Below are 24,325 nucleotides of genomic sequence, written 5' to 3'. Positions count from 1 at the left end.
TTGAAGAGAAGGAAAGAGTTTATTAATTTGGTTAATTTGCTGGAAAATGAGGAAGCTGGCAGACTCAGATCTCAAAAATACCAGCAACTTCCTTCTGAGCTGAAGCACAAAGTTTTTAAAGGTAAAGATCATGACTAATCCCATAATCCCATCTTGAGCTAAGACAATCTTGAGGCCTCTGCCTGGATTCATCCCATCTTCAACTAAGATAATCTTGTGACCTTCAGCCAGGGTGACCTTCAATCTTCTCTTGAGCCATCTCCTATGCCACAAAGAGTAAAAGACATTGGCCTGAAGCAGGGATATAGGTTTTATTTCTCAAAAACAAGAGTAAGAGAGTTTTGAAAAGACAAAAAAACATTTTTACCCTTTTTATTTTTCTCCAAGCCATTCTCTGTTACAATAGTTCACTTAAATTCTTAGTCTATCCTTTCACAGTTTTGTTTTCCATAGACCTTTTAACATAAGTTGTCTTGGAACTAATAGTTTCTTTGTAGGATTTCTCTTTTTTTAATAGATCATTCCAATACAAAATACATATCAGGTTGAATCACTGGAAAATTGTCATTGTGGAACAATTGGTATGCTGCAATCATACCAAAATCTTTAACGTTTGATGATGTTTATGTATCAGGTCTATAACCAATCATTGGTAGAAGTCTGAAACATTTATCTATAGTTTCTTACAGCTCTTGGTGTGTCTCTTATATTATACAAGGTAGGTAGGGCCATCTGCCTTACCACCTGTTTACCTTTTGAATGACTATAATACCTTCATCTGTTTTCAGGAGAATTTATTAATCACGAGGTTGGAAAATCTGTACTTCTTTTGCTCATTATGTCTGAATAATTATAAATGTCTAGATTTGACAGAAGATCTGTCTCAGTGAAGAAAATTTATAAAGATACTGTGTTGCATTTTGTGCTTTAATGTCAAAATTTGAGATCAGTATATTTGTACACAACAAATAATAAATAATAAAATACTGTACAGAGACAAAAAAATAAAAAATATATTCTCAGTCTAGTAAGCTCAATGTCCGGGTACACTCAGGAACAGCTTTAATTGACTGCTTCTTTTTCTATGTATGAACCATACTTTCTTGTTTTTTTGGAGGCCTTATAATTTTTTGTTGAATAGTATAATATGGAAACCCTGGAATTCAAATCAAATCTATCCCCTCATCTTCCCATCTAGTGTTTGTTGTTATTTCTGTTTGTTGTGATTATTGTTGTTGCTGACTTTTCTATTTATTGCTTAGTGGCTTTTCCTGAACTAATTGTGTGAAGTTTGCATTCTCTGTTGGATGTCGCAAGTGAAGTTTCTGCTAGTTAACTTAGTTGTCAGTAATGATTGAATAGAGGTTTTCTTAAAACTCTTGAACCAGTATGTCTTCCGACCTTTCTCAAGGGGCCCTGCGTGCACTGTGCACATGTGGAGAACACCATCAACTCTCTGATAGGAGGTTTACTTAGCTTTCATTCTGTGCTTGCACAGATCTTCAAAGTCATCTATAGGTTAACGGATTCTCAGGTCTTTTCTGGACATTCATACAGCTCTCTCTCTGTGTGTGTGTCCTTCTAGATTTTCAGGAATGTGTCAGAGTTTTTCAAAGCCTTCTGGGAGCATCTCATGCCCAAGCATATCCTATTAAGGTTTTTTTGGTCAGCTTCTTGTTAGCTGCAACTGCTATTACTGCCTTGAACAATTGCAAAATTAAACAATTGCTGATGATTTTTTCCCCACACATGTCCCTGGGGGTAAAAGTTGTTCTCAGTGAACAAGCTCTGACTCAGGGAGGTTTCCATGTACTTGCTAAACAGGTCAAATAGTGGCACTTTTCTGGGGATAGAGCTTTTGAGGAGCTCAAAACCTGTTTTTCCTCTGAGTGGCTGCTTGGCTCCTGGTTTTCACAGCTATCCCAGGACTGAGAAGAAGGAGGTGGAAATAAGGTAAATTTAAAAGTCACAAATCTTACCATTCTTAGTAAGATTCAACTGTTTTTCTTGGATAAATACCTCTTGGATTGTTGCAAACCTTTGGTTAATATCCAGAGTTCTGAACAAGTTGATTTTAATAATTTTTGCTAAAATTTGTTCTGAGGCTTCCACTTGGTTTCAAGCCTGCTTCATTTACCAGGAAGCTCCATTGTAACAGAGTCACCTGTATGTTCTCTGCCTCATTTTCCTAAAAATATGCAGAGTGTATGAGGTTGGGGTATTCCACTCAAATACTACGAAATATACATGAAGAAGTACATTTTAATTAGTCTAATCTGCCAAATTGGAAATTCTTTGCCTCTTCTTTTTATCTTCTCTTATATTTATCTATCATTTAGGGTGATGGGGAATGTTAGGCAAACTTACACACTGATGTACATCTTACTGATGTAAGACAAAATATTTCTACACCATACAATGACTATATCACATTTCTTCTATTTTTTTCTGCATGAATCTTCTTTCTTCTGGTTGCCTCTGCTAGTAAGGATATGACAAGTGTTTTGTATAAATAAAAATATATTAATAAAAGTTGAAACACTCTAATTTTGAGGAAATAAAGAACACCTTTCAAATAGCACCACTACCACCACCACCAGTCATGTTGGAACATAAGCAAGACTTGGATGCTGTAACTTTTTAAAAATAGAAACTTTCCTTCAATAAGAAATAAGACATTCTTTTTGACTATTATCTAACACGTTCAGGGCTACTGAACCTCATTATGCCAATTTAATGTTGTCAGTTGAAGAGCAGAAGATTCAGATGGTCCTAAAGATTTGTTTCTATAGCCCTGCAGGTTATCTAGCATGGGGGTGGCTGATCAGGTCTGAGTTAGCTCAGAGGAAGACAAGAGCAGTACCACAGGCTGAGTTCTGAGGCTTCCACTTGGTTTCAAGCCTGCTTCATTTACCAGGAAGCTCCATTGTAACAGAGTCACCTATATGTTCTCTGCCTCATTTTCCTAAAAATATGCAGAGTGTATGAGGTTGGGGTATTCCACTCAAATACTACGAAATATACTCAGATACCACTCATATGCTCCTGTATGCCTGACCAAAGCACATATCTCAGGGAACTATGTCATTTTGATACTTCCGGACTTGCATATTTTTCCCACGAATAACCTTATTTTACAAATACGCTTCTTGGCACTAGCAGGGTATGCGTCTACGCTCCATTTGCATGATACTCATGATAAGAACTAAACATCAATTTGTAATAAGGTTGGGTATTGTACAAATTCATCTTACTAAACTCAAAGCAACATTTCTCAAGCATCTAATCTTCACTTCTCAAACATGTAATTTCCGCCTTTTCTTTTTCTTGGCTTTGAACATGAAGACTCAAAGACAAACCCCTCATTACTCTTATTAATTTCAGATGAATGAGTTTGTCACTCAAGTAAAACTGTCACAGAGGAGAATGAAAGCTATAAAAATGTTCCATGAACAACAAGGCACATGAACAAGTACTGAGATCAAGCATAACAAAGTAGCTTATGTAGGTCAGCTATCGCTTCCATTGACGCGATGCAGTAAACAAAACTATGGCAACTCAGAAGGCTTAACTGTTGGTTTTTATGTTTGACTCTTTTACTTTTGTAGATGTCTCACTTAACATGTTATAGTTAATACTGTAACAAACTGAGTCCACTTCTCCTTTCTTGCTCTGTGTGTGTGTGTGTGTGTGTGCGCACACACACACACATATGCAGGACTAGTTGGAAAGTCATGTCCTCAATCCAAAGATGTAAGAAGGGCTGGGCATGGTGGCTCATGCCTGTAGTCCTAGCTCTTTGGGAGGCCTAGGTAAGAGGTTCACTTGAGCTCAGGAGTTCATGACCAACCTGAGCAAGAGTGAGACCCCATATCTACTAAATATAGAAAAACTAGGGCGGCGCCTGTGGCTAAAAGGAATAGCAAAGGAATAGGGCGCTAGCTCCATATGCCAGAGGTGGCGGGTTCAAACCCAGCCCCGGCCAAAACTGCAAAAAAAAGAAAGAAAGAAAAACTAGCTAAGCACTGTGGTGGGCACCTGTAGTTCCAGCTACTTGGGAGGCTGAGGCAAGAGGACCACTTGAGCCCAAGAGTTTAGGTTGCTGTGAGCTATGATGATGCCACAGCACTCTACTCAGGGTGACAGAGTGAGACTCTGTCTCAAAAGCAAGCAACAGACAAACAAACAAAGATGTATGGAGGTGTCTGTAGCATCCTCACAGAGAGGTGTGGTGGGGTTGCTTGAAACCTCTAGCAGGACAGACTCCTAACTGAGTTCTAGTATCAGCAATTTTTCCAGCTAGCACATTTTCTCTTTAGTACCTCTCAAAATCTGATGAAGATGCCACAGTAAGAAACAGTTAACACCTTTGCTCTTGCATTGGGAGTGAAGCAATTAAACATGGCATGTCTTACCTTGGTGTTTTTAATAAAATAAAAATCTTTGTGATATAAGGAACTGACATTTATTGAAAGTTTTCTATGTGTCATACACTCTTCAACATTCTACGATTGTATCTTCAAAATAGCCCTGCCAAGTGGATTTTATTTCCCATATTTTTTATTTTGGAGATTAAAAATCAGAGCTATTGACACATTACCTGTAGTTTCACAGCTAGAAAAGGTTGAACCAATGTTTTAAAAATACAACCAAGGAACAGGACAGCAAGATGGCGGCTGACTAACAGCTTCCTTGCATCTGGGCACCGTGAGTCTGGGGAGATAGGACTCCAGGCATCTCTGGCTGGTGGGATCTGCCTATCATCACCCCTGTGAGGATACAGGGAGTCAGTGAGAGACTTCTGGGCCCCAAGAGGAGGACTAAAACAGTGGAAAACCAGAAAGTGGTTGCGTGTGTTCAATCGGTCTAAACCCACCGCAACTGTAAGTTCAGTAGCAGCGAGACTGCAAACCGGAAAGGCCTTATCTGTGAACTGTTTTGGTGTCTTTGGACTTGGCACTCAGTTGAACTGCCTTGGGGAGAGCCTGAGCGGGAGTGCGGAGAACTTTGGCCTTTGTCTAGGGCCCCAGTCTGAGCCTCTGAGCCAGATGGAGCTGATGGTGTTTGCCTGTGGGCCACAGGGAGCCATTGTGAGTGATCTGCCCTGGCAAGCTCCGCCCTCAGGTCGCAGAGCTAAAATCGGGTGGGAGCTGGTAACCTAGCAACTGAGTAGCCTAAGGGTGGGGTCTGAGCTGCCTTGCAGCCCTAAACCTCAGGGGCAAAGTGAGACTGGTTTTGGCACACTGGGTAAGTGGATAGCCACTTCAGCAGTGATTCCAGCGACAAGCACATTACTGGGAAAGCTTCCGCTCAGCAAGTTTACAAGTTCAAAGTGCCTTTTAAGTGGGCTGAAGAGAGACTTAGGGTGTCTACCTGCTGGGCTTTGAGAAATCAGCAGCCTCCAGTCATATCAGAACTGTGATTAACATCTCATACCCCAGAAGACCACGTGTTGCCCAGACAATATTCAACAACATATACATACTGCTTTGTTTTTGGTTGTGTTTTGTTTTTTCTGTTTTTTTGTTTTTGTTTTTGTTTCTTTGGTTTGGTTGTTTTCTTTGTTTATTTTGATGTTGTTGATGTTATTTTGTTTTTTAATTTCAATCTTTTCCTTACAGATCTTTTTTCTTTCTCAATTTTTCTAGTTTAATTATAATTTCCCATTGCTGCCTTTTTCAATAACTAGAACTTCATTTTTGCTAGTGTTTCTACCACTATTATTTGGTTTTTCACCCAATTTTATCCCATAAAGTTTTCTGTTTGCTCGTTTTGGTTTGATTTATAGCATTTTTGTCTTTCCTCTCTACTCGGTAGAGGTGGAGTACTATGTCTGATCAGGTTAGCAAAGAGCTGCTGATCTCAAGGGAACCACCCAACTGGGCACCCCTAGAAGGTGAGTTTTTTTATTAAGGTTGTGTCAAAGTACCCTACTGTACACCTATATTGCTCTGTCTCCCTCTTTCTGTGGCTCTCTTCTTTTTGTCAATATTCTTTTTACCCACCCCCTCTCCTTTTTCTATTTTTTTTCTTTTCTTTTCACTCGGTCCTCCTTTCTTTCATACCTTTCTTGCTCCTCAACCGTCTCACCCTTCTGGTCCTGTACCAAAAGGACTCATCGAACCCTTAGTCCACAGGCACGAGAACTTAAAGATCAAGAGGAAGTGAAAGAAAAATTAGGGCAAGGAAACAGATAAAAGAAATCACTCATGAGGAAGAATCAGCAGAAAACTCCAGGCAACATGAAGAACCAGTCCAGAACAACCCCGCCAAGGGACCATGAGGTAGCTACTGCAGAGGATTCCACCTATAAAGAAATGTTAGGAATGACAGAAAGGGAATTTAGAATACACATGATGAAAACAATGAAAGAAATGATGTAAACAATGAAGGAAACTGCTAATAAAGTGGAAAATAACCAAAAGGAAATCCAAAAACAGAATCAAATAAGAGATGAACAATATGAAGAATATAAAAAGGATATAGCAGAGCTGAAGGAACTGAAACAGTCAATTAGGGAACTGAAAGATGCAATGGGAAGTATCAGCAACAGGTTAGACCATGCAGAAGAAAGAATTTCAGAGGTAGAAGACAAAGTTCTTGAGATAACTCAGATAGTAAAAGAGGCAGAAAAGAAGAGAGAGAAAGCAGAACGTTCACTGTCAGAATTATGGGACTTTATGAAGCGTTCCAACATACGAGTTATAGGAATTCCAGAACGGGAAGAAGAATGCCCCAGAGGAATGGAAGCCACTAGAGAATATTATAAAAAAAAATTTCCTACATATCACCAAAGATTCTCACACTGCTTTCAGAGGGATATCAGACCTCAGGTAGCCTCAACTCTAACAGAGCTTCTCCAAGACACATTGTGATGAACCTGTCCAAATTCAAGGCAAAAGAAAAGATTCTGCAAGCTGCCAGGAGTAAGCGCCAGTTGACCTACAGGGGCAAATCCATCAGAGTGACCGCAGACTTCTCTAATGAAACTTTCCAAGCAAGAAGACAATGGTCATCTACCTTTAATCTACTTAAACAGAACAATTTTCAGCCCAGAATTCTGTACCCTGCTTAAAAAAAAAAAAATGACAGAGAAATCAAATCATTTACAGATATACAAACATTGAGGAAATTCGATACAACAAGACCAGCTCTACAGGAAATCCTTCAACCTGTTCTGCACACTGACCACCACAATGGATCAGCAACAAAGTAAGAACTCAGAAATTAAAGGACAGAACCTAACCTCCATACTGATGCAAAAGATAAAACTAAGCAATGGACTCTCACAAAATAAGATGAATAGAATACCACCACACTTATCAATTATCTCAATAAATGTTAATGGTTTGAATTCCCCACTGAAGAGACATAGATTGGCTGACTGGATTAAAAAACACAAGCCATCCATTTGCTGTCTACAAGAAACAAACCTGGCTTCAAAAGACAAATTAAAGCTCCAAGTCAAGTGTTGGAAGACAATTTTTCAGGCAAATGGAATTCAGAAGAAAAGAGGAGTTGCAATTTTATTTTCAGATTCATGTGGATTTAAAGCAACTAAAGTCAAAAAAGACAAAGATGGTCACTTTATATTGGTCAAGGGAAAAAATACAACAAGAAGACATTTCAATTCTAAATATTTATGCACCCAATTTAAATGCTCCCAGATTCTTGAAACAGACCTTACTCAGTCTGAGCAATATGATATCTGATAATACCATAATAACAGGTGACTTTAACACTCCTCTTACAGAGCTGGACAGATCCTCTAAACAGAAATTAAACAAAGATATAAGAGATTTAAATGAGACCCTAGAAAAACTGTGCTTGATAGACGCATATAGAACACTCCATCCCAAAGATAAAGAATATACATTATTCTCATCACCCCATGGAACATTCTCCAAAATTGATCATATCCTGGGACACAAAACAAATGTCAACAGAATCAAAAGAATTGAAATTTTACCTTGTATCATCTCAGACCATAAGGCACTAAAGTTGGAACTCAACTCTAACAAAAACGCTCGACACCACACAAAGGCATGGAAATTAAACAATCTTCTGTTGAATAACAGATGGGTGCAGGAAGAAATAAAACAGGAAATCATTAACTTCCTTGAGCATAACAACAATGAAGACACAAGCTACCAAAACCTGTGGGATACTGCAAAAGCAGTTTTGAGAGGAAAATTCATCGCTTTAGATGCCTACATTCGAAAAACAGAAAGAGAGCGCATCAACAATCTCACAAGCCATCTTATGGAATTGGAAAAAGAAGAACAATCTAAGCCTAAACTCAGTAGAAGAAAAGAAATATCCAAAATCAAATCAGAGATCAATGAAATTGAAAACAAAAGAATCATTCAGAAAATTAATGAAACAAGGAGTTGGTTTTTTGAAAAAATAAATAAAATAGATAAACCATTGGCCAGACTAACGAGGAATAGAAAAGTAAAATCTCTAGTAACCTCAATCAGAAACGATAAAGGGGAAATAACAACTGATCCCACAGAGATACAAGAGATCATCTCTTAATACTACCAGAAATTCTATGCCCAGAAATTTGACAATGTGAAGGAAATGGATCAATATTTGGAATCACACCCTCTCCCTAGACTTAGCCAGGAAGAAATAGACCTCCTGAACAGACCAATTTCAAGCACTGAGATCAAAGAAACAATAAAAGAGCTTCCAACCAAAAAATGCCCTGGTCCAGATGGCTTCACTCCAGAATTCTATCAAACCTTCAAGGAAGAGCTTATTCCTGTACTGAAGAAATTATTCCAAAAAATTGAGGAAGAAGGAATCTTCCCCAACACATTCTATGAAGCAAACATCACCCTGATACCAAAACCAGGAAAAGACCCAAACAAAAAGGAGAATGCAGACCAATCTCACTCATGAATATAGATGCAAAAATTCTCAACAAAATCCTTGCCAATAGATTACAGCTTATCATCAAAAAAGTCATTCATCATGATCCAGTAGGCTTCGTCCCAGGGATGCAAGGCTGGTTTAACATACACAAGTCCATAAACATTATCCACCATATTAACAGAGGCAAAAATAAAGATCACATGATCCTCTCAATAGATGCAGAAAAAGCATTTGATAAAATCCAGCATCCTTTTCTAATTAGAACACTGAAGAGTATAGGCATAGGTGGCACATTTCTAAAACTGATTGAAGCTATCTATGACAAACCCACAGCCAATATTTTACTGAATGGAGTAAAACTCAAAGCTTTTCCTCTTAGAACTGGAACCAGACAAGGTTGTCCTCTGTCACCTTTACTATTCAACGTAGTGCTGGAAGTTCTAGCCAATACAATTAGGCAAGACAAGGAAATAAAGGGAATCCAAATGGGAGCAGAGGAGGTCAAACTCTCCCTCTTTGCTGACGACATGATCTTATACTTAGAGAACCCCAAAGACTCAACCACAAGACTCCTAGAAGTTATCAAAAAATACAGTAATGTTTCAGGATATAAAATCAGTGTCCACAAGTCAGTAGCCTTTGTATACACCAATAACAGTCAAGATGAAAAGCTAATTAAGGACACAACTCCCTTCACCATAGTTTCAAAGAAAATTAAATACCTAGGAATATACCTAACGAAGGAGGTGAAGGACCTCTATAAAGAAAACTATGAAATCCTCAGAAAGGAAATAGCAGAGGATATTAACAAATGGAAGAACATACCATGCTCATGGACGGGAAGAATCAGCATTGTTAAAATGTCTATACTTCCCAAAGCAATCTACTTATTCAATGCCATTCCTATCAAAATACCAACATCGTACTTTCAAGATTTGGAGAAAATGATTCTGCATTTTGTATGGAACCGGAAAAAACCCTGTATAGCTAAGGCAGTTTTTAGTAATAAAAATAAAGCTGGGGGCATCAGCATACCAGATTTTAGTCTGTACTACAAAGCCATAGTGCTTAAGACAGCATGGTACTGGCACAAAAACAGACATAGACACTTGGAATCGAATTGAAAACCAAGAAATGAAACTAACATCTTACAACCACCTAATCTTCGATAAACCAAACAAAAACATACCTTGGGGGAAAGACTCCCTATTCAATAAATGGTGTTAGGAGAACTGGATGTCTACATATAAAAGACTGAAACTGGACCCACACCTTTCCCCACTCACAAAAATGGATAAAGGACTTAAATTTAAGGTATGAAACAATAAAAATCCTCAAAGAAAGCATAGGAAAAACACCGGAAGATATTGGCCTGGGGAAAGACTTCATGAAGAAGACTGCCATGGCAATTGCAACAACAACAAAAATAAACAAATGGGACTTCATTAAACTGAAAAGCTTCTGTACAGCTAAGGACACAATAACCAAAGCAAAGAGACAACCTACACAATGGGAAAGGATATTTGCATATTTTCAATCAGACAAAAGCTTGATAACTAGGATCTATAGAGAACTCAAATTAATCCACATGAAAAAAGCCAGCAATCCCATATATCAATGGGCAAGAGACATGAATAGAACTTTCTCTAAAGATGACAGACGAATGGCTAACAAACACATGAAAAAATGTTCATCATCTCTATATATTAGAGAAATGCAAATCAAAACAACCCTGAGATATCATCTAACCCCAGTGAGAATGGCCCACATCACAAAATCTCAAACTGCAGATGCTGGCGTGGATGTGGAGAGAAGGGAACACTTTTACACTGCTGGTGGGACTGCAAACTAGTGCAACCTTTCTGGAAGGAAGTATGGAGAAACCTCAAAGCACTCAAGCTAGACCTCCCATTTGATCCTGCAATCCCATTACTGGGCATCTACCCAGAAGGAAAGAAATCCTTTTATCATAAGGACACTTGTACTAGACTGTTTATTGCAGCTCAATTTACAATCGCCAAAATGTGGAAACAGCCTAAATACCCACCAACCCAGGAATGGATTAACAAGCTGTGGTATATGTATACCATGGAATACTATTCAGCTCTTTAAAAAAATGGAGACTTTCCATCCTTCATATTAACCTGGATGGAAGTGGAAGACATTATTCTTAGTAAAGCATCACAAGAATGGAGAAGCATGAATCCTATGTACTCAATTTTGATATGAGGACAATTAATGACAATTAAGGTTATGGGAGGGAAGGAAAAGCAGAAAGAGGGACAGAGGGACGGGGGTGGGGCCTTGGTGTGTGTCACACTTTATGGGGGCAAGACATGATTGCAAGAGGGACTTCACCTAACAATTGCAATCAGCGTAACCTGGCTTATTGTACCCTCAATGAATCCCCAAAAATAAAAAAAGATTGCATAAGTAATTTAAAAATAATAAAAATACCACCCAGATTTGCTTAGCTGTGAAACCCAGCAGTTGTCACTATACTGTGCTAAACGGTAGACACCAACCACTCACAGCAAGGCCATCAGACACTCATCTGGAGTTAACAACCCCAAAGTGACACCAACTTGGAGGGGTGTTTAATCTCATCATTCTAATTATACAACTTGAGGAAATGAGGGATAGAAAATGTGTCCTTTGGCCACCAGGTCTTAATTCCTGATAATAAAGAATGCTTAAAATGAGAGAGCAGTGTGATAAAGTGTCCTCAGGGAGGACCTTAAAGGCAAATCCATTAACAGGTCATGATAATCTTTAAGAACTCCTGCAACTTAGAGCAGACTTCTACCATGTAGTGAGAGCAGGCAGGCTTGCTCTGCTTGCTAATTATACCTCTCCCATTACTTTTTATGTAACTAAAAGACTTGTTTGATAGCCTTCAAAGATATACTGAAGCCATCGGGAGATTATTAATATCCCAGTCCTGCGTGTTCGAGACTCTCCTGCTGGTATCCTATCTTTGAGTCCCACTGGTATTGACTTAGCTTCTTAAGCTCCTAATTAAAAGACAATTTCAAATAATGTTGCACAGCTGGAGGTCTCATGAAGGGCCCCAGGGATAGAGGCTTAGCTGAGGGGAATAAAGGAAGGAATGGAGTTTCTCTTTGTGAATCAAAGTTTAGACTGACATCTAATCAATGAAACAAAATGTCAAATATTACCATGTATAACCAGCAGATCAAAACCTGATTTTTGTTTGTAAGGCATAGAAAAGAAACACCTGTCCTAAATCCTTTGAGTTCCCAACTCTTCATCTCTCTGGATTCCATCCTCACTGGATAATACTCAAGCTGCCAGGACAATGGATGAGCATTCCTTAAAAATGAGAAAATAGATTGTGTCTGTGTTGAAACCTCTATTCCCACTCTAATGATCTATTTTTAGTGAATGGTCACAGTCTTTATTAATGATCATGAATTAAAGTGTTAGTTCAAAAGTGTGAAAATGGAAAATTTGAAGTGCCTGGGGATAATCGGGGGGAGTTTCCAGACAGTATTTGAATATATATACGGGGAACTCAAGACTCCAGGGACCACTGATACAGGTGAGGGACTTATAACCATGGACGTTGTTTTGGAGACAAATTATGCTGTGGAACCACTTGGTGTATGGGATGGCCTCTTCCACTATAGCCTTATTAATGACTTCCACCATGTATCCGGACTGTTAGCTCTATAATTTACTTACCAAGACAGAAAACCCCACACTTCCTAAGCTTTGCTCATGGTATAATTCGGTCTGAATGTTTTTATCTTCTTTCTCTGCTATGTAAACTCTTACTTATCCTCCAAAAATCAGCTTAGATCAACTTCCTTTGTGAAGTGCTTCCCCAAATGCCATTCTTAACCCAAGCAGAACTGACCCTTCTTTTCTCTATTCCCATGTCTAGCATATCCTTCCATCAGGGCATTTGTCACATTCTATTGTCCCTGTTGTGGACTTCCTGAAGGTCTGGCCCTTTAGCTTCTGCCCAAACTCCTTTCTGTACAAGTGAGGGCTAGTCTGGGCTGACATCCATATACAGACGGGTCTCCTAGCGCCAATCCTTTCAGCAAAAAGGAAAAGACCTTATCAGTCATCTCATGCAAGATCCACCCCACTCCTGTCCAGCAGTTATTACAGTCCCAGCCAATGATCATTCTTGAAATAGTGAAGTTCTCTTAGAAGTGTCATTGAAGACAAATAAGTAAACTCTTACGTTGAGAACAGAAAAGTCAACATAGGCACGATCTAGTGATTAATGTTATTATATTCAAATGTTTTTTGTTGTTGTTGTTTTGAGATAGAGTCTCACTATATCACCCTCGGTAGGGTGCTGTGGTGTCACAGCTCACAGCAACCTCCAACTCTTGGGCTTAAGCAATTTCTTGCCTTAGCCTCCCAAGTAGCTGGGACTACAGACGCCCTCCACAACACCCAGCTGTTTTTTTTGTTGCAGTTGTCATTGTTGTTTTAGCTGGCCCTGGCCAGGTTCAAACCCTCTAGCCTTGGCATATGTGGTTGGCACTGTAACCACTGTGCTACGGGCACCGATTGTCTTCTAATGTAGAAACTCTTTTTTTAGAGAAGTAATTCTGAAAATAGTCTTAAGTTTATTTTGTTTTCTGTATTTAAATCTTCAGCTAAACTAGGATTTTTAGACAATAGAAGATGTTGAAGTCAATTCCCCTGGTATATCTTATTTTATCTTGTTTTGTTGTGCTTGAATTTATTTCCCTCTTACGCCACAGCAACTTATCAACCCTGAGGTTTATGTCTACCCCACTGGCCCTCACTTCAGGGGCAGCCACATTTCAGGAATTATGTGTTTTCTGTAATAGGTCAAATCTCTTTTATACCTCCGCAATCAATATATTTGAGCTCATGAAGCTCTCTCTGAAGTCAGTTTGAATCTCACATTTGGGAACAGGATATAACTAAAGCAGGAAAAAATAGACTGCAGCCCTCTGCATGAAACTCACTTAAAAACGTACATCTTCCTATGCCCTTGGTTCCAGCAAAATTATAAGATAAATGATTAGGGGGGATGAGCATTTTTAATGTGTTTCTTAGTCATTCATCTGTCCCTAATCATCAGAGAAATGCAAGTCAAAACCACCTTGAGATAATCACCTAAACCCAGCAAGAATAGCCTACATCACAAAGTCCCAAAGCTGCAGATGCTGGTATGGGTGCTGAGAGAAGGGAATATGTATACTCTGTTGGTGGGACTGCAAACTAATACAGCCTTTTTTGAAAAGAAGTATGGAGGATTTGAGAATAATCAAAGAGCTAAAACTAGACTTTCCATTTGATCTCAGAATCCCATTACCCAGAAGAAAAAAAATAATTTCCCCATAAAAACATTTGCACTCAAATGGTTATAGCAGCTCAATTCACATTCACAAAGATGTGGAGTAGTCCAAGTGCCCATCAACCCATAAATAGCTAAATAAACTTGTGGTTTATATATGCCATGGAATACTATAAAGCCACAAAGAAAGATGGAGACTTCACATTTTTTTATATTTGCTTTGAAGGATTTGGAGAATATCCTCCAAAGTAAAGTATGGCAAGAATGGAAGAGCAAATATTCAATGTATCCAATATTAATAAAAAACTAACAGATGAACGACTGCATGCCCACAAAAGAGAAAAACATATTTTAATTCAAGAAGGGGGGAAGGAGAAGAGGAAGGGAGTGTGCTAAGCTCTCACTGATCAGGTACAATGTAAGGGTCTATGGCACACCTCCTGGGTGAAGGGCTCAGCTGAAACTTGGACTTTACCTAACAAATGCAAACAAGGTAACCTAACTGTATGTGCCCTTATATTAATCTGAAATTTAAAAAAATTAGAAGATAAAGAATTTCTTTACAGTTAGCTTGTTATTTTAGAATGAATCCTGAACTTAAGGAAGTCTACTTTTTAGAGAGTTAAAATAAGCTATGAAGTAGTTTATTTTTACCTTTCGAACAAGTTTCACTAACATTTAAGTATCAATTATACTTATTTTACTTTTGTCAGCCCCTTATTTCAAGGATTTTTTTTTTCTGCGTACTGTTTTTTTCCCCTTTAAGTCAGAATTTTTTTAACATTCCTACTGCAGGGGTCAAAATAGTGAGATCACATGAATGTAAGAAGTTATTAAATGTGAATAGATGAATTGATTTGTTTAAAAGAAGTCAGACTCTGGAAACATTTGAATGGTTTCTCAACTGATCTTTGGTTTTCAACAACAGATACAAGTTGTTAAGAATTCTGTGCCATTTTTTGCTCTTGTACACTGGAGTATAGTAAGTGTCTTTGCAACACACATGCATACCTACCAACAATTACATCAGACATTCACTTGTATGCAGTGATTTATAAGGACGTTTTTGTTTTTGCTGAAGGGAGTTGGCACTTGGTACCCATCTGTATGTAGATGGACAGCTAAGTCCTAGCTTCTTCCTAAAAAGAGAGGCTGTGGGCAAAGGCTGAAGGAGCTGTTTAACAAGGAAATTTGTGACAATGTGGGCACAGGCAGTATGGTGTTGGGACCCATAGAAGGAAATGCTGCACAGAGTGTGACAGTGAGTATTATTCCCTAAAGCTTTGGCACCTTGGGATCCAGTGGCCAGCCTCCCTCATGTGGCTTCTAAGCAGTGGGCTTTGACAAGGAGCCTCAAAGAAAGAATAAGTCCCCAAAGACTGGAGGTTTAGACTCAAATACAAATAAGTGCCAAATTTATCATTACAGATGAGATGTTTTAATGATGATAGATAATCTCTATGCTTCCCACCCAACTGGGTATCTGATGATCAGTTTCTGTTTGTGCTCTGACAATTATGTACATGGCAACTAAGAACCACTGAGTTGAAGTGAACTTACTTTTACCCACAGTCTGTGAAGGCCTGGGATCAATCAAATTCTAGACGTATGTCCAAATTGCAGTGAGTCTCTGTATCTTGGTTCTGGCCCAAACTGAAATCTTAGTGTTGGATTAGTTGGCCTTCAATATCTCTTGTTAGATTTTTTTGAACTCAAGAAAGTTCTTTAATTCAAATTTGGATATTAATTTAAGCTCCTAAAAACCTTCAGTGGTGGGAACAGGGTCTAGAATGAAGGAGGAGATCATCCCATTTCCATCCTGCTCAGACCCACAGTGGGGACTGTGTTCTGGACTAGCTGTCACACTCATGAGGACTATTAACACACAGGGACTGGCATGATGCCAATAAGGGAGATGTGTCACAAGAACACGCCAGGTGGAAGACCCGGGGCTGTGTTAATTACTGCCAACTAGTTCCTGGACTGCCATACTTCCAATCTGTCCTTGCTGAGCTCCTGCCCATTGTGAAAGATCCAGCTTGAAAGTTTCCACACTTGCTGGTCAGGCTGGCTCCTTCCTCAGTCCTACCTACTCCCCTTATTCTCAAGTTCCTCTCCCTGACTCATCTACCCGGATCTCTCCCCAGGGTCCCCTGGGAGCTCTGCTTCCCACTCTTCATACCACACTCTAGGTCAGCACTTCCCAAACTGTGTGATCACAAAACACTTTAACAATTAGGGTATGGAATAAAGTGTGCAGACAGCACAGGGTAAGCTGACAAGCCAATTGATCCCCGAGAGAAAGGTCAGAACTCAGTCCACACCTTTATAAACTGAGAAATGACCTCAGCAAGTTAGATCCTCATATCTAGTTTCTTCTAGATTTTACTTTCATTACAACTCAATATAAAATTTCATTTCTCAGAGGTACAAAACAGCAAAGAGAAAAGAAAGCATAGACTTTCTGTTGTTTTTTCTTTTGTTTTAGAAAATAAAGCTGCTTCTTCTCTTTGAAGAACTTCGTCTTTTTCCTTTTCTGATTTAGGCACCAACTAAGAAATCCAAGACTCAGCTAGGATGTTCATATTCATTCACATAATTTCAGTCACCATTTTCCAAGCCACTAATTGGATATCCTCTGTGAAACTTTTCTTGCTAGTGCTGTTGAACTGCACACAATTTTGTGTCTGCATAATTCATACAAGTGCTTATTATGCACCTGTGAAAGAAAAGATGGGAAGGAGAGAGGGAGCAGGGAAGCTGACTAAATCTTGCAGCATTTCTGTAAATGCAATGTCTGTGATAAAAGGGAACATTCACAAAGTCATTTGGCGTAAAATTTTTTGTTCAAATCAAATATGGATGTTATTTAAGTTACTGTTTTGTTAAGAGTCAGTAGTAGTAAAACAGGCTTTAAAGTGCTATTTTGTAGGCAGGAAATGTTCTTTTGTTAAAAAACAGACTACAAAAATAGATACTAAGGTGCTAAAATAGTTATTAAAATAAATGCTATGATTACACATACTCTAGACAAGCTTTGCTACACTTAGAATTTTACAAATTCTCAATTTGTTTTCTGATTTTTCTCCATTTTGAGGTTTCATTTTTCCTGCTACCAAAATATCGAGTCTGTTTAGTGAAGGGAGGTAGGCTAGGGAAGTTGGTGGGATTTTGTTAGGCCACAGTGTGGCCTAACAGATCATTACCTGATTATGAGTTTTATGTCTGCTGCTTTGGGGCCTAACTATAACCTAGAGCTGCTTCCTGGTTCACAGAGAGTCTGTGGTTTGTACCCAAGGGGTTGTTTATTATACATTATAGTGGGTGAGTGATTTTGAAGTAACTACTGATTCTAATTAGTATCGCTATTGTTGTGAGTAATGTCACTTATCTCTTCTTAATGAGGATAGATAACCCTGCTATTAGTGTAGTTTATGCTTGTTTTCAAGCAAACTTATGTTTCTCTATTTTCTTACTCCCTGCTATGGCTCTGAAAGTTTCAAAGAAAACATGGAGAAGTCTTCCTACTCTGATTGGCTGATAAATAACAGCATTGCCGAGCTGGTTGCTTCAACAGGCCTTCCAGTGAACATCAGCGATGCTTACCAGGATCCACGCTTTGATGCCGAGGTGAGAGGAGCCCTGTGGTTGCCGTTGTAGGGTTCCATCGTCAAACTTACATACTCTGCTTTTTGAAGCAGAAAAGGGACATCATACGGATTGACTGTATTAAATCAGTCCCCGAGTTTGCTGACCATTCTTTTGTTTCCTTCTCCTGTGGTCTGATTTTTAGAACTGCCTACTTTTGACTGACAGAAAAACTTCCAAGAAGCTACTCTTACTTGTGGCAAAATGGCTGTCCTCAGTCAGCTGCTGTTTTATGATTGGGTTCATTTTACATTGAACTGTGAAATATTTAATACTAAAATGTATAAATAACAAAACTATTTCCCAGTAGATGCTAGAACAACTACCATATTTTCACAAATTGCTCCCAAGAAACAGTAAATTGGTTGGTATTATTGTTTAATGTTAATTATCTACACACAGTGTGTTTATAGGCAAAATATGGTAAAACAATTTGAAAGTGTACATTCTAAAGTAGTACAGAATGCCATACAGATGAATTTACATGAACTGATATACAGACATATTTACATATTTAATACATATTCAAAAAATGAAAAGTTTCATGTTTCAGATCGCCTGGCTGAGCACTGAAAAGCAGCAGGAGCTTTCTAGTGAGGAAGGGTGGGGGGACGTGTGTTGCAGGCCATGCTGAGTAAGCATGGGGAGTAGGGGAGTAGCTGACTTAGTCTAACGGGGCTGAACGGCCATAGTCAATGAGCTGGAGAGGGAAGCAGGGCCAGACCATCAATAGACATTGAAAGCTGCATTAAGATGTTAGAATATCACCTTAGCCTGCTAGAATGGCGTTTGTTAAAAAGTCCCAAACAACAGATGTTGGTGTGGATGCAGAGAAAAAGGAATGCTCACATGCTGTTGGTGGGATTGCAAATTACTATAAATTCTACAGGAAAAGATTTCTCAAAAAACTAAAGTAGACCTATCATTCGATCTAGCAATCTCAATACTGAGTATGTACCCAAAGGAAAAGAAGACTTTTCATCAAAAAGACTCCTTCACTCAAATGTTTATTGTATCACAATTGACAATTGCAAAGATGTGAATCAAGCCAAGTGCCCATCAGTTTATAAGCACATTAACAAAAGTGGTATATGTATGCTATGGAGTACCACTCAGCCATAAAAAGGATGACTTAAAGCCTCGTGCAGCAAATTGAATGGAACTGGAGGCCATTAGCCTAAGTGAAGTATCACAAAAGTGGAAAAATAAACACCACATATATTGGCTACTAAACTGGAACTAACTGATGAGCACACATGTGCCCAAAGGAATGTAAAACAGTGGAAACCAAACAGGTGGGGGAGGGGCCAAAACCTACCTAATGGGCACAATGAACACTGGTTGGGTTATGGGCACACTGATAGCTGTGACTCAAGCATTAGTAAAGTGTTCCATGTCACCAAAAACATTTGTGCCCCAGTAATAACTTGAAATTTAAAAAAATTAGTTAGAGTATTTATCCTAAGCAGCAATTGAGTTTTAAATGAGACATGAGAGAAGAGAGGCAGGTGTTGTACTTTAGAACAATCACACTGGTTACAAAACAGAGGACAGGTTAGTTATAATACCTGAACATTTAATCCCGCTACTCAGAGCAGTAGGGTCATCATCCCTATTTTACAGAGGCTGAGAGCGGGTCTCTGGCTCTGGAGATGGACAAGGACTCAGCCCTACTATCTCTCACCCTCCACAGACCTTAATCATAATCCTGCCCTGTGCTGTCTCCCTTGTCTGTTGTTTCAACAGACTGAGATTCAAGTTTGAGTTTTAACTTTGGTCAGATCGTCTTTGCAGATCTCCGCAGGGCAACCTTAAATTCCCTAAACTCAGCACCTCTCTATAGTCACCTGGAATTCTCTTCCCCCAGGGTACTCTTTCCTTCTTTTTTTATTGTTAAATCATAGCTGTGTACATTAATGTGATTATGGGGCACTATACACTGGTTTTATAGACCGTTTGACACATTTTCATCACACTGGTTAACATAGCCTTCCTGGCATTTTCTTAGTTATTGTGTTAAGACATTTATATTCTACAATTACTAAATTTCACATGTACCCCTGTAAGATGCACCACAGGTGTAGTCCCACCAATCACCCTTCCTCCTCCCATCCTTCCCCCTCTCTTCCCTCCCCCTCCCTCTTCCCCCTATTCTTAGGTTATAACTGGGTTATAGCTTTCATGTGAAAGCCATAAATTAGTTTCATAGTAGGGCTGAGTACATTGGATACTTTTTCTTCCATTCTTGAGATACTTTACTAAGAATATGTTCCAGCTCCATCCATGTAAACATGAAAGAGGTAAAGTCTCCATCTATCTTTAAGGCTGCATAATATTCCATGGTGTACATATACCAAAATTTATTAATCCATTTGTGGATCGATGAGCACTTGGGTTTTTTCCATGACTTAGCAATTATGAATAGGGCTTCAATAAACATTCTGGTACAAATATCTTTGTTATAATGTGATTTTTGGTCTTCTGGGTATATGCCTAGTAGAGGAATTATAGGATTGAATGTGAGATCTATTTTTAGATCTCTAAGTGTTCTCCAAATATCTTTCCACCAGGAATGTATTAATTTGCATTCCCACCAGCAGTGTAGAAGTGTTCCCTTTTCTCCACATCCATGCCAACATCTCTGGTCTTGGGATTTTGTGATATGTGCTAATCTTACTGGAGTTAGATGATATCCCAAAGTAGTTTTGATTTGCATTTCTCTGATGATTAAAAATGATGAGCATTTTTTCATATGTCTGTAGGCCGTGAGCCTGTCTTCTTCAGAGAAGTTTCTCTTCAAGTCCTTTGCCCAGCCTACAATGGGATCGCTTGTTCTTTTCTTGCTTATACGTTTGAGTTCTCTGTGGATTCTGGGTATTAAACCTTTGTCGGAGACATAACCCGCGAATATCTTCTCCCATTCTGAGGGCTGTCTGCTTGCTTTACGTATTGTATTCTTGGCTGTGCAGAAGCTCTTTAGTTTGATCAGGTCCCAGTAGTGTATTTTTGAAGCTGCTTCAATTGTCCGGGGGGTCCTCCTCATAAAATACTCACCCAGACTGATTTCTTCAAGGGTTTCCCTAGCACTCTCTTCTAGTATTTTTATAGTTTCATGTCTTAAGTTTAAATCTTTAATCCAGTGAGAGTCTATCTTACTTAATGGTAAAAGGTGTGGGTCCAGTTTCAGTCTTCTACAGGTTGCCAGCCAGTTCACCCAGCACCATTTGTTAAATAGGGAATCTTTTCTCCACTGAATGTTTTTAATTGGCTTGTCAAAGATCAATTAACAGTAAGTAGCTGGATTCATCTCTTGGTTCTCTATTCTGTTCCAGACATCAACTTCTCTGTTTTTGTGCCAGTACCATGCTGTTTTGATCACTATTGATTTTCTCCACTGATTGTTTTTAATTGGCTTGTCAAAGGTCAAATAACGGTAGGTCCCTGCGCTCCATCCAGGCCTGTACTGCCTCAGGCAAACCCTTTAATCACCGGGCCTGCATTTCTGTCCCAGATCTGTTCCGCGGTGGTTGCCACCTGAGAAGATGCCCGGCCTCCTCTGGTTGCCCAGGGAGACAGGGGATGTGTCTTCGGAATATCTGGGAGTGAGCCCTATTGTTGCCAAAAACGGCTGTTGCTCTGTGCCTCATGGCAGCGCCGCTCCAGTGTGGTTCCCTTTCAGCCGACCATCCTCTCCTCACTCCTGTGCCACAGAATCAGCACTGACCAGCTGCAGTCTAGGCCCTGTCCACACCCCTTGAGAAATCACTCAAGAATGTGGACCTCTGGGGGACAGGCCTCCAGACCTCAGAGTGAGAGTGGAGGGGAGTACTGGGAGCTCAGAATTGCAGGTAGAGAATATATACAGTTTTACACAGTTTTATGCCTGGCAAGAGAGACAATGGCACCCTAGTTCTATACAGTTTTATGCCTGGCAGGAGAATGCCGTGGCACGTTGTAGGGGAGGTAGGTCCAGTTTTCAGAGGGTCTGTCCCGTGGAGTGGAGTGGGAGGACCTTTGATCTCTGCTCTTTTGTTTGCAGGGCACTCCAAGCTGTCCTCATAGGGGAGGGGACTCCCATCCACTTGATGATGGATTTTGTACCTTTTGTTTGTATCCTTGGGGTCGCAGCTTGCCTCAGAGTGATTGATGTGTGTTCTTCAACCTTCTCTCTTGGTGCAGCTCTAATCCACCAGGTTACTTGCTAAATTTCTGTCCTTTTACTCTCCTTCTGGACGGGAGCCTCTGTGGAAAGTTGGCTCCAGTCAGCCATCATGTCTGTGCCCTCCCCAGGGAACATTTTCTATGTATTTCCTATTCCTCCTGAGTTTTGATGCTGCTTGGAAATCCTTCTAGGCACACCTAAGGTTCTGAGTTGTGTCCTATCCAGCCGCTTTCTTACCTGCATTAATGCTGACCCCCTCAAGCTCTCTTCAGTTCTGATACACTAAACCTGAGCTCTGAGTTACTGTCCTTAGGGAAGTACATAGCCCAGAGTTCTGGAGTAATCTTGTAAGGAAGAACACTGCCAGCTTGGTTCTGTGACTGTGCAGTGAAAATGACTTGCAGATGTCAACATTTATATACTTTCGTGTTGTGACTTAGTTAGAACTGATTTTGTGAAGTTTTGCCTGTGTTTCTCGCTCCTTGATTTTAAAGAGAGAATACTGAGGAAATGAGTTCTACATACATAATTGTGTTAAGAAATGGTGTCAGAATTGCATTAACATTAGTCATAACTGAACAAACTGAAAGGCTTTGCTATGCGGAAAAATCGATTGTTAGAAAGGCAGCACATTGATTAGAAGTCAGGGGATGATGATCATTTCATACCCCAGATTAGGGTGCTACATTTGATATGAGTTGCTATTATTCTGCTCTTAGTTTTGGACCATAAAGAGAGTCATAGACTAGGGGAAAGAATCAACAAAGTACACCATTGCTTTTCAAAAATTGGTTCATAAAATATGTGTAAAGGGGCTGGGCACAGTGGCTCATCCTGTAATGTTAGCACTTTGGGAGGCTGGGACCAGAGGATTACTTGAAGTCAAGAGTGCAAGACCAGACTGAGCAAGAGTGAGACCCTATCTCTACTAAAAACAGAAAGATGAGCTGGGCATGGGAGGTCATACCTACAGGTCTCAGCTACTTAGGAGACTGAGGCAGGAGGATTGCGTGAACGTAGGAGTTTGAGGTGCAATGAGCTATAATGATGCTATTGCACTTCAACCTGGGTGCTAGATAGGGATACTGTCTCAAAAAAGCAAAAGAAAACAAATATTTATCTATTACATATATGTATATACTATACACACACACACACCTCTCCATACATTGACCACCTCCTAAATGGACCTAATTTTTGTAGACTGGACATGCACCACATGTATGTATCAGCGCAGTAGGCCTCGTTCCTTATGTTGACCACCTCCATATGATGACCTATTTGATATAGTCCTCTGGGTGGTCAACTTACAGAGGTTCTTCTGTGTGTGTGTGTGTGTGTGTAAAGGTATAAAGAACAAGATACAGTGTATACCTAGGTACACACCAGCAAGTTTAAGAAAAAGAATGTGATCATTATGTCTGAATTTTGTATTGATCTTCCCTAATCTGATCTCTTTTATTTCCCCCCCTTTATTTCCTTTCCTTTTGTATATAGTTTCATTGAATATGTTTGAATCTCTGCCAAATACATTTTGCATGCCTCTGAACATTACTTAAATTAAATAATACCATATGTATCCTTCTCTGGCTTACTTTTTTTCTCTCAATAGTAACAGGCTATCACATGGGTTGTATAAGATTATTATTATTCATTTATTTTCATTGCTGTAAAATATTTCATTTTATGAGTAAGCCTCACTTTGTTTATCCACTGTCATGTTAATGGACATTTGGATTCAGTATTTTACTATTATATATATATCTGCAAGGATGTTCTTATACATGTCTCTAAGAGCTCAAGTCTAAAAGTTTTTCTAGAGTCTGTACCTGGAATGACATGTTAGGTCATAACTATAAGCCTCTTTATCTTTACCAAAGAATGAAAAATTAATGTCCAATCATTGTCCTTCTTTTCTTATGGAATATAGCACATTTAGTAAACACAATTAATATATCAAGAATTCTTCTTGCTAATGTAATTTAGTGAGCTCGAATATATCATATCCTCATATCTACAGGCAGATTCTTACCACATCCCTTTCCGATTAGTGATACAGCCATGTTACATTTTCCTCCACATACAGTCCAGTCCAGTCCAGTAAGACAGGCCGCCCTGCTGATCTATAAAAACAAACAATGTAGACTCTCAAACAAAAAGGCAGCAGTTATTTCTGAAGGATCAGGCATAAAAATTGCATGCCCTGATCTAGATGTTAGAAGCAATGATATCTGAAGCCAGCAAACTAGGATAGGGTAAGTAGGGACTATTCCATGAAGTCATTTCTTTCCTTATAATAAAGCATGAACATAGGCCATCATTAT

At 39.3% G+C, this 24,325-nt stretch overlaps 1 protein-coding gene across 1 annotated transcript in view; it reads left to right on the top strand.

Moving 5' to 3' along the window:
- The window catches only part of PDE11A (phosphodiesterase 11A), a 428,924-nt gene that overhangs the window by 213,432 nt on the left and 191,167 nt on the right, over positions 1-24,325 (top strand). The window contains exon 6 of the mRNA XM_053597557.1: positions 17,689-17,821. Coding sequence (XP_053453532.1) covers positions 17,689-17,821 — 133 coding nt within the window. The remainder of the gene's footprint in view (positions 1-17,688; positions 17,822-24,325) is intronic.

This window comes from Nycticebus coucang, chromosome 7, assembly GCF_027406575.1.
Source record: "Nycticebus coucang isolate mNycCou1 chromosome 7, mNycCou1.pri, whole genome shotgun sequence".
NCBI lineage: Eukaryota > Metazoa > Chordata > Mammalia > Primates > Lorisidae > Nycticebus > Nycticebus coucang.
Note: the sequence above shows the minus strand (reverse complement) of the source record. Positions and strands in the feature narration are given on the sequence as shown.